Source organism: Notolepis coatsorum (assembly GCF_963971535.1).
Source record: "Notolepis coatsorum genome assembly, chromosome: 9".
Taxonomy (NCBI): Eukaryota; Metazoa; Chordata; class Actinopteri; order Aulopiformes; family Paralepididae; genus Notolepis; species Notolepis coatsorum.
This window is the reverse complement of record NC_140173.1, coordinates 114,696,855-114,716,394: the sequence shown is the minus strand read 5'-3', so window position 1 is coordinate 114,716,394 and position 19,540 is coordinate 114,696,855. Positions and strand designations below refer to the sequence as shown.

At 47.1% G+C, this 19,540-nt stretch overlaps 1 protein-coding gene across 1 annotated transcript in view; it reads left to right on the top strand.

Annotated features, from left to right (window-relative positions):
- Positions 1–18,785, top strand: part of LOC311234312 (uncharacterized protein) — a 32,713-nt gene extending 13,928 nt beyond the window's left edge. Inside the window, exons 2-3 of the mRNA XM_084321451.1 lie at positions 3,664–4,294; positions 13,671–18,785. Of these exons, the coding sequence (XP_084177577.1) occupies positions 13,680–15,293 (1,614 nt within the window). The 5' untranslated portion in view covers positions 3,664–4,294; positions 13,671–13,679 and the 3' untranslated portion in view covers positions 15,294–18,785. The remainder of the gene's footprint in view (positions 1–3,663; positions 4,295–13,670) is intronic.
- Positions 18,786–19,540: the final 755 nt, after the last annotated feature.

The window sequence follows — 19,540 nt, the reverse complement described above, 5'->3', positions numbered from 1 at the left end:
GCAATGTTACACAATTCCTGTGAGTCTATGGAACACATCTGTACGCTTTTTTTTTTTTTTAATGCATTGTTTTGTATTTCTAATCAAGTACTCTAAAGCAGCATTTTTCAACTTCAAGATTTCAAGCTGTTTTGGGCTGGGCTCCGCCCATAAGCGCTTTGAGTGACAGTCACCCGAGAGAGACATAGAGAGATTGAGGGGGATACTAATTCATTTCGCCACAGGGGGGCATAATCCCACGGGACAATGCATTGGTACCTTGTTTCAAATGACAATAATATACCCCTGTGAATATTATTGCACAGATCGGACACGTTGTAATTTTTCGGCTGATTATCCAATCATCCTGAAATCAATGCTAGATTATTGGTATTATATCCCCCCCCCTGCCACCAACGGTACACAGCACAGACAGAGTCCACACACACAGCTTCGATCGCGGGACAAATAAATATCAGATCTCTGCATTACATCTGGTCTCTGATGTAATGCAAAAAAAATAATCCAATTATTTGATTGCCATTCCAGTTAGCCACAGCAATCCTGTCCCCGACATTACCGAGCGTTACACATGAACGGGCGGGCGGGGTTAGTGTTCCATGCCATCGTTGTAAGCGCCTGCCTTGCCTGAGTATTTAAACCCCACCCCCACGGCTCAGATCGGCTCAGAAAATACACCAGACCATTTCAAATGGAGTGCAATACCTCCGCAAGGCAGTAGAGGGCGGTGTTGACCGTCTGCCAGCTCAGACACATTCACCAGGGTCTGCAGAGGATGCAGCCATGAATTATGAATAGATATAGCGAATAAAAGAAATAACGATCATAAAAACGAGTTAACTCATTGTTGGCGTTATTCGATTGGTGGGCAATAACGACTTAACTCATTCTTGGCGCAGCATGTGTTAAGGTCCCCTGTCTTATAAATGGCCTTTTCCAGTGTTTAGCATTGTTTTCTAGCAATGTGGGGTTGTATCAAAAATGTCTGTCTCAGATTCTCATTTTGGCGAATTGCTCCAATTCAGATGAGACAAGATCCTCCCCCAGTGAACTAAGCCATTCTGATTTGACTTGCTATCCTACGTAGCAAGGAGCTGATATCTAAGCCCCCTCTGTGGTTGAAGCCACCGCCCACAATCAACAATTCGCTCAACAACGGAGCAGTGGGAATAATGCGAAAGCGGTTTCCCTGTCCCTGACTCTCCCTCTCTCTATCTCTCCACCTGCATTTTTACGCACAATCGCGAGTCGAGCCGCTCACACAGCGCACACGCGCGCTCACGTCCCTGACTCTCCCTCTCTCTATCTCTCCACCTGCATTTTACACACAATCGCGAGTCGAGCCGCTCACACACGTTTTTTGAAAAAAATACGTACAGGTGTGTTCCATAGACTCACAGGAATTGTGGAAAATTGCCCAAATAGTGAAAGGAATAGCAAAACAGGGGACCTTTAATCTCTAAGTAAACAGTTTTCAACAGCTTCCAGTTCCAATATCAAATCATACTGTATATAAACCATACTTAATATTACCTCTGTGAGGGTGGGTAGCGCAGCGGACTAAGCGTCTGTCTACCACCGCAGAGACACTGGTATCTGGCAGTGTCAGCGGGTGGGAAGCCGGTGGGTGGTATCCTGGTTGTTGTAAACAGCGACTCCTACAGGTTTGTCAGGGCGCCTGCACAGCAAGGGAAGGAACTGGTGAAGGTAGTGTGATCCTCCCACGCGTTACACTTCACCAATGAGAGTCCGCGCTGTCAGGTGAAAAGAGGCTGCTGGCTGTCTCCGATGTATCGGAGGAAGCATGTGATAGACTTCAGGGCTCCCTAGACCGGCAAGTAGGGGGCAAATGCACGCAACGACCAGGAAGGGGAGGGGGGAATTGGCATAACGACTAAATTGGGATGAGAGAATTTTTTTTTAAATTAAAAATAAATAAATAAATTAAAATATTACCTCTGTGTACATGCATTTGCAGACTTTAAATAGCTTCTCCCAGATTACACACGAGAAGGTCCCATCTGCTTTCCTGTGTGGTTGCTTATCTTACTCTACAGCTGGTCAATTGCCTCAGCTAGTCTGCTCTGACCTTTCATCTCTGCACCAAAGACCCGGCTTTGCCAACTGTTTTATGGCTTCTGCAGGACGTTGTCTCAGCTTACAAACTGAGAAATGTCTTTTGAAAACCGCTTTCTCACTGTCAGCTTTACAGTAATAATACACATTCTATCTAACAAGCCTTCTATTATTTATAGAGATTTCATACATTATACACAAGATTAATTTAATCGTTACGACAAAGTCATCCAGGCACTGGTTTTGTCACATCTTGAGTACTAGTGTCCGGTCATATGGTCATCAGCAGCAAAGACACATATATACAGAAATGACAAATAGCTTAAAACAAGGCTGCCAGACTAGCTCTCCACTGTTCAAAGCGCACTCATATTGGAGTTATGCACAGAAATATACCATGAATTCCGGTTGAGAAACGTCTGCAATCTCGTCTTATTACTTTTCTCAGAAATGTTCAAGTTGTCAAAAAATCTCAGTATTTTTATGATCAAATAGTTTACATAAGAGAAGAAAATGACCATATGACCAGACAAGCTATGTCAGGCTGGGCACCTAAACCCAGGACAAATCTACTCACATTTTCTGAGACTTACAGAGCTATCATGGAATGGAACTCATTGCCAAGCTACTTCGCTGAAATAGAATCCAAAACTACTTTCAAGAAAAGATTAAAATACAAGCATGCACTGAACCGTTATGGCATAGCGGTGAAAACCAATTGACTGTTTGTTAATTGTATTTATGTTGATAGAGTGAGTGCTGCTCAGGAAGCACTATTTATTTTATTTGAATACTTTTATATACTGATAAGTATCTTGTACAATGTCATCCTTAACTGAGGATGAGATTGTTAATGATGTTGATAATGATGTAATGTCTTGATTGAATATTGTTGTATTGTTTTAAGTGTCGGACCCCAGGAAGAGTAGCTTTTGTCAAGTACAAAAGCAAAAGCTAATGGGGATCCTAAATAAACATAAACAACATGATGCAAATGCAAATTGACACTTGTTCCGTGTGACTACCATCATGTTATCAATCTGAAGCATAGTTTATGAACCATATACACAAATGACTTTGATGACAGCGTGGTGTGAAGTCGGACGTGGCTGACGTCACTTGACAACTGTGAACACGGTCAGTTCCCCGCTGATGAGTTTTGGCTGGCTGTCGTCTCGCTGTGATGTGAGAAGAAGAAAAAAAAGAAAGAACATTCAACAGAGTCCCATTGAGTATTGCAGTTTCCATAGCAACAGCGGTAGAGTGATGGACGGAGAGAGATGGGGAGATGGGGAATGGGTAACGCAATAGGTGTGTGTGTGTGTGTGTGTGTGTGTGTGTGTGTGTGTGTGTGTGTGTGTGTGTGTGTGTGTGTGTGTGTGTGTGTGTGTGTGTGTGTGTGTGTGTGTGGGGGGGGGGCATGGGAGGAAAAATAGGGTATCCAGAAAAAAAGGAACAAGAGACTATTTGTGGGGCGTCTGTTTTCTTTTTGTCCCGTTTTTCCTCTATTCATTCATGCATTTCTCTCTCTCTCTCCCCCCACTCTCTATCTCTCTCCCCCTCTCTCTTTCTCTCTCTCTCTCCCAGGTGGATGGAGTGGCAGTGACGCCGGCTGCCTGACTATCTCTCCTCATTATCATTTCCCCTCCCCATCCCCCCTTCCTCCATCCAATCCCCTCGCTCTATCTACCACCACCACCACAGCTAAACAACCCGACCACCGCCAGCTATCTCTCTGTCTCTCTCTCTCTCTCTCTCACACACACACATAGTGGGAGGATTTGAAGATTCTCAAGAGCAGCCTTCACATTTGTAAACAGATGTACGAGGGGATTATCTCAAGGTTTCCTCCATCTTGTCCACGGCTGGGATAGAGAGGGGGAGAGGGTGAGGGAGAGAGAGAGAGAGAGAAAGGAAGAGGAGGAGAGCAGAGAGGAGAGCTGAGAGCGAGGGAGAGCATTGTGAATAGTGTGTGGCAAGAGAGAAAGAGAAAGAGAGAGAGAGGGGGAGAGAAAGAGGGAGTGGGAGAGAGGAGGTCACCTGTGGATGTGAGAGAGGAGGAGAAGGGAGCCTCTCCTTTTTTCTTTCCAGAATCTTTTCTGGACTGACGCAGGTTCTCTGGGGAGCCGCACTGCTAGCTGGACCCAGAGGGGGAGAGGAGGAGAGAGGGAATAAGACAAGGAGAAGAGAAGAGGAGGCGTGGAGCTCAGAGTAAAAGGTGAGTCGAAGGATGAAAAGGTTAAAGTCTCTTTCTAAATTCTACAGCTGAGAAGTGCAATGTTCAGATGTCAGAGGTGTGTGTGTGCACAGGTGTGTACATGTGAGTGTGTGTACATACATTAGCCTATGTATGTGTGGAATATGTGAAATTGTGCAGGTGTTTATATATGTGTGTGTGTGTGTATGTGTGTGCGCATGCTGGCTGTGTGTGTGTATGTGTGTGCGCATGCTGGCTGTGTGTATGTATTATTCTGAGCCTGGTCGGGGAGTTTGTTCCACCTATCAAGATATTTTTAGCACCCAAAAGAGATAAATGCATACAGGCCTTGAGAGTGTGAGTCAGGAAATAGTCACCACCTGCCCTTTCTCCCATACACACCTCTGATACACTCTCACCTTTCTCTTTCTTTCTTTCTCTTTCTTTTCTCTCTCTCTCTCTCTCTCTCTCTCTCTCTCTCTCTCTCTCTCTCTCTCTCTCTCTCTCTCTCTCTCTCTCTCTTTCTCTCTCACACTTTTTCTCTCTCTCTCTCTCTCTCTCTCTCTCTCTCTCTCTCTCTCTCTCTCTCTCTCTCTCTTCTCTCTTTCTCTCTTTCTCTCTTTCTCTCTTTCTCTCTTTCTCTCTTTCTCTCTTTCTCTCTAACTCTTTCTCTCTCTCCTTATCTCTATCTTTCTCTTTCTCTCTCACTCTCACTCTCTCTTCCTCCTGTGTTAATTTCTATTACATTTATGTAGGATGTATCTAAGTAAAAAGATATGTATTACCATCCTGTAGGAATGCATGTAGACCAGTTTGGTTGTTACCTGCAAGGCATATAAGTAATGAACTCAACTGAAACACTTCTAGTTCCATTGGGCTGACTGGGTCAATGACATTGTGTTCCTATGCCCTTTTTAATATTAGCTCTAGGTCCCATGCCTAGGGAACAGTCATCGAAATGCTTATAAAAAGCCTTAATCATCCTTAATCTATGCACACACCCCTTAATAGAAATCAAGGGGTACTGCAAATACATGGCTGTCCAAATTATTTCAAAATGGAGATAAATAGTTATTTGGTGCAAGAGGTCAGTTGTCCTTATGTTGCACTCTTAGTAGAAAGACCCCTTAAACGTGCCTTAATTTCAGTCAGGCACCTTAATCAGTAATGTCAGGGTAAATTAAAGAACTTAAGAACTTAATTTAAGTTTAGGGGTTGCATCTGGTTTTTAAGGGTATAATTCAAAGGTTTTGCTTAATTTGACTTAATCCATGCATAATTCTACTGTCTTTCTTAATTTATCTTAATTCTTATTTAATGAATATTGTTATTTTTAGGGAGCTGCTCCTAGGCTGACAAGCAGATCATAGAGACCACAAGTAACAGGCATTTCTCTCATAGATTTGGCAGATTTTTCAAAACAGCTTGACTGTGGGTTGCATGGCTGATTGCATAACAACAGATAATGAGGTAATAGAGGGAATGTAGCCTACACTGTAAAAAATTTATGTTTTTTCACGGGAAATTCACTGTATTATTTTACAGATTACTTTTGTTTTTCTACTTTAAGTGTAAATGCCATAAAAATACAGTAAATTACCTTTTATCAAAATATTAACCATTAAATAAAGGTATTTGAATTTACGGTAATTTGACAGTAAGTATTTGGAAACCATTGATGCCAGATATTTACTGTTTTCTTGAAGCTTTTTTTTTTACAGTGTACATTATGTTATTCCACTGATCACTGTTTCTCTGATTCCTGTGTTATGCAGAGTTATGATGTTTAGGGGGCAGGTCGGTATTGTAAATATATTGGAATCTGTGGAAATTATGGAAGTTTGTATAACAATTATTTACTTTCTATATAATCCATGCTCAACTATGTGTTGTAAAAAATATATTTTTTGATGCGTTTGGATTTGTAAATTTGTTGAATGAAAAAGAAATGGCGTCCATTTTGTTCTTTGCGACTGAAAGCACTTGAACACGTGATGACTCGTAGTTGGAGATTCCGAGAATGACTTGAAGGTAACAGTGCTATATATTAGAGTCTATAATATATGCAAATGTTTTACACTGGAATAAAATGTTAGTTTTTTTTATTTAATGTGACCTTTGCCCCAAACATTTCTGTAGGTCTAATGTTTGATAACGTCAGGGCTCAATGGCATCTTGTGATTGAAAACAACTCTCCTTCCGTGATAAACAATTCAGAAGAAAGCCTTTTATTACAATTAGTTGAAATGTTTATTTATTTAAATTTTTTATTTTTTAAACCAATCATTTCCTGTTGATATCCATTTAAGGGTGAATCCGTGAATGTAGCTCCTCCCTTTGAGTTGGCGGAGGCTCTCATAGACCACAGTGTAGTCAGTTAATATGTGAACAGCTTGAGGCTGCGTGTTGGGCTGGAGCTAGACTAACTACAAGCCTGTGTCAGACTCCCAGGGGGAGGAAATGTTACTGATTATGTAACACTGTTTCATCTATTCTAGGCTCCTCTGGGATCCATAACGATAGGTTATGTAGATAACCTAGTTATATTAGTATTGGCTAAGCGTCCCGCTCTGAGCCTTACGAGATACTCTATATCTCCTGTGATACCTAATGTATCTCCCACGAACAAAAAACACATGCACCCCACCTGTATGGGGCCCCGCCCCTTATGGTGGTACCACCCATATAACCATGACTCTGGTCATGAAACACCCTTCCTCGCCAAAAACCCGTCCCAGGAAAAGACCCCTCAAGAGGGAACTCAGGGCGCGCAGAGCGGGACGCTTAGCCAATACTAATATAACTAGGTTATCTACATAACCTATCGTTATATTTCGTATAGCATCGCGTCCCGCTCTGAGCCTTACGAGATAATGGGGAAGAGCGGGCGCGAGACCCGACAGATGTACCCCCTGAGGACCCGTAAGCCCACATCAAGGGGTGCGGGGAGCCCCGTCACCCCATCCTTCCTAACGAAGGGGGGGCGCAGTCAACTCCACCTGAATGCGAACAAGAGGGAGCCAGAACCCCTTGAACACACCGTACAGGCGGAACCACGTGTGACTCAACACACTGCGGCCCATACCCATACACTCCTGCTACCCGACCAAAGGACGGGAAGCAGGAAAGGCCACAGACCCCAGAACCGCCTGGGAGACAGAACCCCCGGTCATGTCCATGAGGAAAAACCTTACAAAGGAGCCCGGGGAGGACCATGAAGCTGCAGCACAGATGGCCTCCACCGAGGCCCCACCCAGGAGAACGGCAGAGGCAGCCACCCCACGAGTGGAGTGCGCCCTGACGCCCCCAGGGGGATCCTGCCCAGCCAGCGTGTAGCAGAGGGTAACACCCTCGCACAACCAATGGGACAGGCGCTGCTCCGACAGTGCCTTACCAGCACGAGCCCCACCGTAACAGACAAAAAGCTGGTCGGTAACCCTGAAATCCTGAGTACGGCTGAGGTAAATCCCCAAGCACGGACTGGACATGACAGGTGAAGGCCCGCATCTAACTCACCAGTGTGAGGAGGAGGACGAAACGCCTGAACCACAATATCCCGGGAGCGGAAGGAACTCCGGATATTCTTAGGCACGAAAGCAGGATTAGGTCGCAGAGTGACACCGCAATCGGTCCGAAAAGACAGGCACTCTGGACGTACCGAGAGAGCACAGAGCTCACCTACGCGTTTAGCGGAAGTGACAGCCAGAAGGAACGCGGTCCTGAAGGACAGCTGTCCCAACGGCGCCCGCTCGAGCGGCTCAAACGGGGCCAAGGACAACCGACCGAGGACCAATTGAAGATCCCAAGTCGGAGCCAAGGAGCGTTGCACCGGCTTAACGCGTCGAGCGCCAAGCAGGAAACGCTTCACAAGAGGGTGGCTGAACAAGACATCCCCTCAAACCCCTCATGATAGGAGGATATAGCTGCTGCATATACCCTCACCGTCGAAGCCGACAGTCTATCAAGGAGAGACTGGAGGTAACTAAGGACAGCAACCAGGGGGCAGGAGACTGAGTCCTGGCCCCCCGCCTTACACCACACTTGGAACATACGTCATCTGCCCGCGTAAGCGCGACAGTGGAGGGAGCATGCGCATTCCAGATGGTAACACCATCAGGATCAAGGACCTGCGCCCCTCAACGTACCCGTCCCAACAACTGACCTAACAGATGTATGGGGAAGAATCCCTGGCGGCACGGCATCGGTCCCAGACCTGCCTGGCCATGTCCAGACGCAATCCTCACCCGTCAGGATGAGGGCCGCCCCGCGACAGTACACCTGCACCCACATTCTCCCTGCCGGGGATGTGGGGAGCCCTTAGGCCGCGCAGATGGAGGACGCCCATAGCCAGCCGCCCGCCGCCTGGTGCAGACAGGGGGAGCGTACTCCTCCCTGTCTGTCGATACACGACACTGACGTCGTATCGTCCGTCCTGATCAACACCATTTGTGGACCAGAAGGACCGCTTTCAACACCAACACATTGAACGTAGCGCAGACCGGGCAGCATGGTTTGCCAGCTGCCCCCTACTGCGTTGGCCCGACGCGTCACCAGCGAGGGAGGCGTCGGTGAAAACGCGACGTGAGACAGCGCCGTAACCGTCCTAGGACGGAACCTCCCGAGCGTGTTGACAACACGCTCTGAGATGGATGCCCATAGCCCTCCAACCGTTGACTGGGAAGAGGAATACTCTACATCCAGTCTACAGCAACCCCAGGCTGGTAGAGACCTGCCTGGTACGAGACCTGACGATCCACCTAGACCGCGAAGGACCAGAACGTCATCAGGGCAGAACACTCCGTAACCCCGGATGACGCAGAGGCCCCAGTGCGGCCTCCACGCACTTGGTGAAGATGCGGGGAGCCAGAGAAAACCGAACGGCAGCCTCTGGTACTCATACGCTAACCCTGCAAAGGAAGCGTAGGTAAGCCCTAGGATGGAAGATCGGGGATGCGCATACGCATCCTACAGGTCTATGGAGGAGAACCAGACCCCCACCTGACAGTGTTCAACAGGTAGGAGACGATCCAAAAAATGCTGAACCTTCCCATGGGACAGGTCCAGCCTGGGTCTTACACCCCTCCCTCCCGACTTCTCGGGCAGAGAACACCGGGAGGAGAACGCCATGACGATGGCTTGCTTCGTCCACAGAGATTGGATCTCGTCGACCAGAGCTGTCCCTGCTGGAGACCCCGACAACAGGGTCTGTACCAAACCTGAAAACGGGTGGGGTTGTGTAAACACAAGTCCCCGCCTCACCATTCTCTCCATCTACCTCGACATATGGTACTGCCGTAGTCATATGTGACGACACTCCCAACGCACCCGCCGTCACGTGGCGCAGGTCCGCCAGGAACTGTAGATAGTTGGCCCGGTCCCCCCCGCTGTGCGAAGACAACCCTGGAATCGTGCGAGGAGCGCGTTCCGTGTCGGAACACCTGACCCTGACACCACCCACGAGGCAATCGCACCCAAGGGGGAACCCCGACAGAAAAGGGCCTGTCTGATACGGGGGGCTTCCGATCAAAAAAGCCCCCCCCACTGAACACCCCTCCAGAACATGCTGAAGGAGTTGTTCTGCAGCCGGACATGCAAGGTGTAAGGCCCCCATGGGTTCCTACACACCGTAGCCCTGCAGTGATATCACTACCACCCCAAACCATGTGAGCTGCGACCACTTGCCAATATTCCAGGAGTGGGAGCACCAACATGATACCTGGCCTGGCGAAGGCGAGGCCGGGGAAGCCCGCACTGTGTGCCTCAAAAGGTTTCGAGCCCCCCTGCTGACAACACTTAAGTTGACAGACGTAACACCAGGCTCAACCAACACAGTTCAAGGTGTGGGAGCCGCTTGACAGCACAACATTCTCACGGACAGACCCAGGCTCAGCCATCAACTGGGTGTCAGCCCCTGTCTCCATGAGAAGCGAAGAATGGGGCCGCATACGCTCCAAGAAGGTCCGCGGCCCGCAGCCAAAGGAACACACCCAGAGCCCCGCTTCTGAGGGTAACAGAAAGCGGACTGAGCGGGGAGCGGGCTGCTCGCGGCAAAATGACGACGGAGTGGTTTACCAACACCGAAATCACCCAAAATGGCCGATCCCTCGGCCGCCAAGACTGTCGGCCTCGCGATACCCTGTCGATTCTCCAACCAGGGCACCACTGGCGGGGGAAACATGGCCGCCTGTCGAGGGCCCCGTCATCGCCGCTGACGAGGCCGTGCTCTCTCTTCTTCTGGCTGCGCGGTGTGAGGCGGTGTAGGGCCTAGGACAATACCGCCCGCGCTCCAGCAGAAGACCAAAATCCCCTGCGGAGAGGGGAACCCTGAGCGGTTATAGCTTGCGGCTGGGTCAAAGCTAATAACGTCAACATCCTCGACGGAGTGGTTTACCAACACCGTGCGCGATGTGTCGACGTCGGCCGGCCCTCAAGGCCCCTCCACCAGACACCATTTCTGTAATAGAAAAAACACCAATTCGAACACAGTTCTAATCGTTGCCAATTCCATACCGTGGCGGTACAAGCCTTAACAGCCCACCAGCCACTCGCCAGGCCGACCCATGGTGTCGGCCGGGCGGGGCATTGTTTCAATATATCAAAAACAAAGGACTGACGTTAACATGGAGCACCAGTGGTGATTGCAAACAGCACCCTCCACTGTGGTGTGGACCATGAAAAGGTTAAATGAATAAAAGAGCTAAACCACAAAAACTGTAGAATGAGCAAACCCATACACAAAAGTTTAAGGGGAGACGGACCAGACCCGTCTTCATTCAAAATATTCACAACAGAACACCAGCCCTAGTTTAGCCCATTTACCAAAAAAGGTAAACAAAGCCCCCCCCCCGCACTACTCCCCCAGTATACCGATTGACCGTCAGTATGAATGGTTTGAGAGGAGAGAAAGCTTGTAGCAAGACAGACCTTCTCATAGCAGAGTGACAAAATGAAACAATAGCCCCCTACACAGGGCCGCCCCAGGAGATGGGGGGCCTCGCGTCTAAAAACGCACAGGGCCTCACATTTCTCCCAAGCGGCCCTGCCCTTACACTACTGCAGCCTAACGCCAGGCAATGTGGAACCCAAGACAACAATTGCCTGTGCACAGACACGCAACATGTTTACCATGTCGGCTGGACCCATAGCCCCACTACCCGACGCCAACCCAGATGGGAACACCGTTCAACAAACCCCGCCGGAACACAAGGTAATACCTGGCTAGAACCTAGCCACGACCTACCCCGTTGTCAACCCATTTACCCGAAAAGGTAAATAGAACTCAAAACCCCACAACAGCTACCGACTGACCTTCATTGATGAACCGGGCAAGAGGCGGGAGAGTGACAACATCTCACGGCGGAGACATTAAAACAGCATAGCAATTAGCAGTAGTGATAGCATGCGGCAGTAGCGATAGCATGTTAGCATAGCTTTAGATGTTTTAGCAGCACGCCCAAGACAGCTTGGAAACCGTTCCCTGCAGAGAACGTTCACCAAACCATCTTGCCCCTGGCGCCAACACACAACAAGGTTGTGTTAACAACACAAACCAGCATTACTAACACTAATACCCATGCCTGAAGACACAGGGCCTACCTGAGTACAAGCTGGCCCGACAGCCAGCCTTGTACAGCTGAACCTCGATGTGCAGTCATCAAACGAGGAACATCACAGGCCCGTCGTGTCGCCGAAAACATGCGTCGAAGATGCCAGGGGCCAGCAACCTCCGGTAAGCTTCCAACATTATTAATCTTCCTTAATCTTTTCATTCCGCTAGCTCGTATGGTGCAAGCATCCAGTACGCTGGGACGAAAATAGAGGAAGGGTGTTTCATGACCAGAGTCATGGTTATATGGGTGGTACCACCATAAGGGGCGGGGCCCCATACAGGTGGGGTGCATGTGTTTTTTGTTCGTGGGAGATACATTAGGTATCACAGGAGATATAGAGTATCTCGTAAGGCTCAGAGCGGGACGCGATGCTATACGAAATATAACATGGGAGAAGAAACAACATGATATCTTACAATAGCCATAATGCAATACTATTCTGTCTTTGTCGAGTTTACTGTTTGTGGATTTTGGTGAAGTTAAAGAGATAATCACAGCCTTAAAGGGATAGTTCACATTTTTGGAACCCTAGCCCTATTCCCTACTTAGAATCCTTTCTCAGCACAATCCGCACAGATAAACATGCCTATAAATTATGTAATTGGGGGGGATCGTTTGGCTTAATGGGTAAATACAGTTGGGTGTTGCCTGCATAGCAGTGAAAATGAATGCCAAACTTACAAATAATTTCACTGAGAGGTAACATATAGATAGAAAATTACCAGGACAGAGCCTTGTGGTACACTGAACTGCACTTTGGAGTACTCTGAAATCATATTATTATGGACTACAGTACACAATATGTTCTATCAGTTAAATCGGATCTAAACCAAAAAGAATGTCTGGTCCCTGAATACAGCAAAAAAAAAATGCATAAAGACAAAAAGATGTTATTGAGGATTCGGACCGTTTCATAAATATACCCCCTATCTGCCACAAAATACACCTGCTAGTTGACCAGATGAGGGGGTAAATGTATTTTCATCCTGAATGAAAGTGTGATCACATCACCCACTGTCTGCGAGAAACTGAAAACACTTGATGGCAGACTGAACAGAGCTGTAAAGAAGCTGTGAAAATCAAGCTGTGAAGTGTCACATGCCATTGCTATAATGGGCCCACAGCACACACACAGACCACCGTGGAGATGACTCTCAGACCATGAGCCGAGGAAGCCAGTTGGAACGGTATAAAGTGACTGCATTTGTTGGGTTGTCTTTTTTCACTGCGCCTGCTACTTGAGATAATGAAGTGTGAAACTCCCACACTCTGAGTCTTTTATTTTACATTTTTTTCCCCCTCCTTTTTCCTCCGATTTTCTCCCATCCCAATGTTAGTCGTTATGCCAATTCCCAATCCCCTTCCTGGTCGCTGCGCACTTACCCCCCACAGTCGGTCTGGGAGAGTGGAGGCCATCACGTGCTTCCTCCGACACACGTCTAGCCAATCAACCGCTTCTTTTCACCTGGCAGCACAGACTCTCACTGAGGGGGTGTAACGTGTGGAAGGATCACACTACCCCCCTTAGATCCTATCCGCGCTGAGCAGGCGCCCCGACCGAACTGTAGGAGTCGCTGTTTACAATGACCCGGACCCACCCCGCCAGCTTTCCCACCCTCTAATACAGCCAATTGTATTAGTGTGAACGGCCAGCCAAGCTGGTGACAACGCCGGATCCAGCGTCTCTGGTGTTGGTGACGAACGCAATCTCCGCTACGCCACCTGACCGCCCCCACACTCTGAGTCTTAATGCTTTGTGTCTGTCTCTGTATCCTTCTTTTTTTTAGGGATTTCCCATGGCGGAGGGCGGGCATCCCACATCAGAGCTATGCCCACCGGGGGGAACTGTTTCCTCAGACGCTGAGCTGTCTGCTGAACCCCTCCTGACCATCTCCAGGAGCTCTGTGGACACACTCACATCCACTAGGAGGGCGCAGACATCAGAACCACCACATCCCATCTGTCAGGAGGACCTAAAGGAGGCCACCGGCGAGGGATCCAATACAAATCCAGTGCCCCGTTCTACCGCAGAGAATGATGACAACAGCCAGCCGGTCGGAAGAGAGCCTGCCATGCCGGTTGCTGCTCAGGTCAGCCCACGCAGTGTCTCAGAACACCAACCTGAACGCGGTGCCACGGCCAGGACTTCAGACCGCCCCCGTAGTGTAGCGGAACCCTATGCTTTCTCACATCCCCACGAGGAAGTGGTGAGAGTGACCAATCAATGCCCCCGAGCCGGCGGAGGCACAGCGGAAAGACTGTTACCTGCCTCCCTGCCGGTCCAGAGGAGCCACTCTGATACTGTCCATATAGTTAGAGATGCATCTGTCCCTCAACCCCCACATAGTGAGACCTGTGTGACTGCTTACCATGGGGGAGACCTCAGTACTCAAGAGGCTCGGGGCCAGTCCATGCAGCTACAGCATTGCAACACTGTCACCACCGTTTGCAGAGGGGGCAACAGTGGGCATGACACCCCAATGCCGCAGGCTCAGGGCGGGTGTCTTCACATCTGTATGCCTGGCCCCGCTAACACAAGTATGGAGGGAGGAGTAGAGGCTCATCATGACCCACAATATGAGGAGGCAGTTTGTTATGGCTCTTATGTTCACCATGGCAACCTGGAGGACACATTTGCTGCCTACTGTCACCCCCAGTCCATCCCAGCCCCTGCCCAGCTACTACCACGCCTAGCAGGCATGGAGGTTGACTGCAGGGACCAGCGCCAGTTGCCACCTCACCTGTCAGCGGGCCTCCTTACTCTCCCTCGCCTCATCTCGTCTGTCAGTGAGACAGGGCTGGACGCCAAACGAATGCTACACTGCTGCAACCTAAACTGCTCCTGGGTCGGCGCCCTGCCCCCTGGTGGAGGACCCCAATTGCATCACCAGCGCATTGGGGAGGAGTTCTGCAGTGGTACCAGCAGCAGCAGCAGCAAGACCAGCACCACCAGAGACATGGGAACAATGACAGCCCACAGGGAGCTCAGGAACATTGGAGTGCAGACAAGCCAGACCAGTCTAGAGACGGCACGCATTCATCCTCCACCTCACATGTTCCCTCAGATCTGCCTGGTGGAGGAGAACGGAAATGGGACCAACGGTGACCAGAACGTCACCATGGAGGGCGACGGCCCACCGAAGGCTCCAGTGAAGGAGGTGAAATGGGACGCGGAGGGGATGACATGGGAGGTGTATGGCGCTTCTGTGGACCCAGAGGAGCTGGGCCTGGCCATTCAGAAGCACCTAGAAATGCAGATCAGGGAGACGGCCAGCCGAGCCGTCAAGCTCACCCGCCAGGACACCAACACATCCCGCCACAGTGACGCCTGCCGGAGGAAGAGGGGTGGAGTCATGGGCTCCATCAGAACCCCGGCCTGCTGCGTCCGCTCCACCACTGCTGTGGACTGACAGACTCACTGACTGACTGACTGACTGACAGACTCACTGACTGACTGACTGACTCACTGACTGACTGACTGACTGACTGACTGACTGACTGACTGACTGACTGACTGACTGACTGACTCACTGACTGACATCCAGACTCACTGACTGACTGACTGACAAGATTAAATCTGTTGAACCTGACACTGTGCTCAATGGTCAGTATGGCCACATACTATAATATCCTCAGCCTCAAATGTCACCCAGTATAGAGGCCTTTCACGGAATGTTTGGAATGCCTATTTTTCCTCCATGTTGGAGGAGAGAACGGTTGCTATATGAGAAATACATATTAACAGACATTTTTATAAATAAGTGTTTTATTACTGGTTCTTGTGAACAAGTCACAGTGGAACAGTAATATGCTTTTCCAATGTTTTACCTTCTATACTGAAATTAGGCTGCAGAGAAATTAGGACATTTTCTTTTGAGAGTGGTTACAGTGGTTACAGTCAGCCATGTTGGAAGAAAGAGAACTACACAAACATTCCGTGCAAGGCCTCTGTTGTACTACAGTATAGTCGGTAAAGGGATCGTGAGATTAGGGGAATCCGTGCATAAGAGCCACGGTGTGGCATGCATACGAGAATACATAAAGACACTGGGTTGACATGAAGGGAAATATAAATTACAGTATATGGATATGTTTCTTGTCATAATAGGGGGGGGGGGCAGAGAGGGAAGCTAGAGAGACGAGGAAGGTATCATAGATTTCTGTTCTGTAAAATAAGGCTTATACTGTCTGTCTATGATTCAATTGAAATATACTGCAGATTTCAACACTCATACATATTATCAATCAACAGTTTGCTGAGACTGTGGTCTGAGACTGAGGGGCTATTCCTAGAATGCACAATAGTGCATCCTAATTAAAATGAATTACTAAACTTAATTTATACTATGGAAAAGGAAAGAAAGAAAAAAGCAATTTCGAACTGATAACTGATGAAACTTTTGGTTGACCTGAAAGTCTGTGAAAGTTTATATTACACTGTGATACAGAAGGAAACTATGATAAGAAATACAAGAGCAGGTTTCGGGGAATCGTGTCATAATAACAATACTATACAGATGATACTATACTGTTTAAACCTTTTTGTTTTTCAATATAAACATCAAACAAAAAGTTCGAAAATTTGTGTTTAGTCGATTATTTCTCTGTTGTACCAATGCTTCTTGGCAATACATTTTATACCGTTGGAAAGCCTGTTTATTTCCTTTTTAAATGGTGCCCCATTTGTAAGGAACATGCATTTGTGGGATGGCAATTTTACAATTTATTAATTTAACAAACAGTCAGGAGCCTCAGTAGCGTGTGGACGAACCATACACAGCCACAACAGCCTGGCACCTCCTCCTCATGCTGGACACCAGCGCGGTCACACCCTGCTGTCGGATGGCATTCCACTCCTCAACCAGGATTTGTCGCAAGTCAGCCAACGTGGTTGTGTTGGTCACCCTAGCACAAACAGCACGCCCAAGCTGATCCCACAAGTGTTCAATTGGGTTGAGGTCAGGACTGTTGGCAGGTCATTCCATTCCCTCTACTCCCAAATTCTGGAGGTAGTCTCTGATAAAGATATGGGAGATATGGGATTGCCACTGGTAGGGGGTAGGTGCGGAAAAGTGACCATAGCTCAGCGTAGGAAGGTCCGATCGAGGTCCAAATCTGAGGAGGTGCCAGGCTGTTGTGGCTGTGTATGGTTCTTCCACACGCTACTGAGGCTCCTGCCTGTTTGTTTAAGTTTAAGTTTATTTGGATCCCCATTAGCCACAGCCGTGCTAAATTAATGAATTGTAAAACTGTAAAATTGCCAATATGTCTTGTTTCTTCCTTGTTAGTGATAGACTTCAATCATCCAATCCACCCAACAACACCAAACGAGTCAATAGTAACTGCAGAATAAGCTGTTTGGCATTGGCAGAGAAGATTTGGCAAATTGTTCATGGGCACAACCAACATACTCGGCTGTACTGCTCATCCCACAAATGCATGTTCCTTACAAATGGTGCACCATTTAAAAGGGAAATAAACAGGCTTTCCAACGGTATAAAATGTATTGCCAAGAAGCATTGTTGCAACAGAGAAGAAATCTACCAAACACAAATTTCTGAACTTTTTGTTTGATGTTTATTTCTTTTATATTGCATAAACTTTGGGACAGGGGCAAATTCTGTTCTCTGCTTTATTATTCTTGCAAGCCAGATTGCGTGTGCTTTCTTTATATTCTGTGTGAATCAAATTCACAGCCAAAGAATGATTTCTGTGCTAACCAGAGAGTTCAGTGGATGTGTATGAAATCAAGCCAGTTTTGTGTTGGGTTCATTCATAATAGAGGCCTTGCACTGAATATTTGTGTAGTTCTCTTTCTTCCAGCATGGCTGCCTGTAACATAGCAACCGTTGTTTTGTACATGGCAGTGAAAGGGACAATGGTTTCTATGTGCAAAATAGCGGTTGCTATGTGTTGATATAAGAAATATATCTACAAAAACATAATACTTTGGTGTCTTATGGCTGGATCTTGTAAACAAGTCACAGTAGAACAGTAATATCATGATTTTCCAGTGTTTTACTTGTTCTACCACTGCACAGAAATTAGGCATTTTCTTTTTAAAGTGGTTACAGGCAGCCATACTGGAAGAAAGGGAACTACACAAACATTCCGTGCAAGGCCTCCATTGACCTATCTCAAACCCTGCCATCTTTTCTTGATCCTCCAATCACAACTGTTGCTTCTGAGGAAAGCAACAATTGTGATTGGAGGATCAAGAAAACAGGGTGTGGTTGGAGATAGATCAATTGACAGCTTAGACTAGAGGACAGGACGATTGTGGGTAGCAGTTTTACAATAACTGTATTCTGTCAATACTGTGCCATACTAACAATACTTCTCACTTGCTTTTAGAGTGGATGCTTTGCATCTTGTGAGTTGCTTTACCTGTAAGTAGGTATTGGTTGTGTATAAGGAAACACTATATTGGATAGATTTTAATAATCCGACCAAACGGGTATTAGATTAGAGGAACAAGGTTGTTCCTACAATACTGTACGATATACTCGAATCATGAGACAATATCGTAAGTTGTGAAAAACTGAGATACCGGTAGATGTGTTTGCTAAAAGAAATGTACATCTAAACTCATCATCATCAATTGAGACTAGGTACATTTTGTGTATTAGATATGACAGACTAACCATAGGTGGCATAAACTCAGAAGGGCTCTTTTGTTCTGTACAGGATGATTTGAATTCCACTCATGTTTTGGGAATAACAATTTCTAGTTCAAACATTACGCAGTATTGTTTTGTTTGTAGTGGAGGTCTACTGCTTTTGACATTCAGTCTTGGACTGAAATAAATTCTCATGCCAAATGTCAGTTGATTATGTGTCATAAAGGAATGGTCTAAAATGTGTATTTCATGAATATGTGTTCTGTCCTTGATGCCAGCAATAAAGCAATTTAAAGAAATGGTGGTTTTCTTTTTTTCTTAGTTTCTTTTTTTAATGTAGAAACTATCTTGATTATGTGAATAATGTGATCTGTTGACCTCCAATTCCTTATTAATTGAGTACCTCAGACAAAGAACCATATAACTCCATTTTAGGTTTTCAGAGGAACAATGTTTTGAAACGTTTATACAGTTGGCAGTGTAGAGTGTTTGGCAGTAGAGGTTGAGTACTTTCTTGTGACATCACATTCACACTCCAAGTGATTTAGATTTACTTTACACCTGCAAATACATGGGCTGTCCAAAACTAAATTTGGTTATATGGTTCTTCAATGCAACCCTTAGTAATTCATTAACCATACTGACCTTCTGTACTCGCAAAAGGCCGGCTGTCACAAAACAGTCACATCTAGGGACCTCAAAACCTACTCTAGCGAGGCCTTTAACCAAGAACTGGAGAGACTGGTCAGATGAGCTCAGTGGTACACTAGCTGAAGAAACATGGCTTGGATTCTAAACCAAATTCTCAACAATACTAAACAACATGGCCCCCCTAAGAACCACCAGGGTTAAAAACCGTGCTGAGCCATGGATGCACTCAGAAATACTGACCGCTATGAAAACCAGAGACAAAAAATGCTCTGAACTTCATAAAAGTCAGTCAAAGCTTGCCAAAAGCTCAAACAGTGATCTCCAAGCCCACGTGGTTGAACTCAAACATCAAAGAAACCCTCCCACTCAGGGCATTTTGAGGTAGA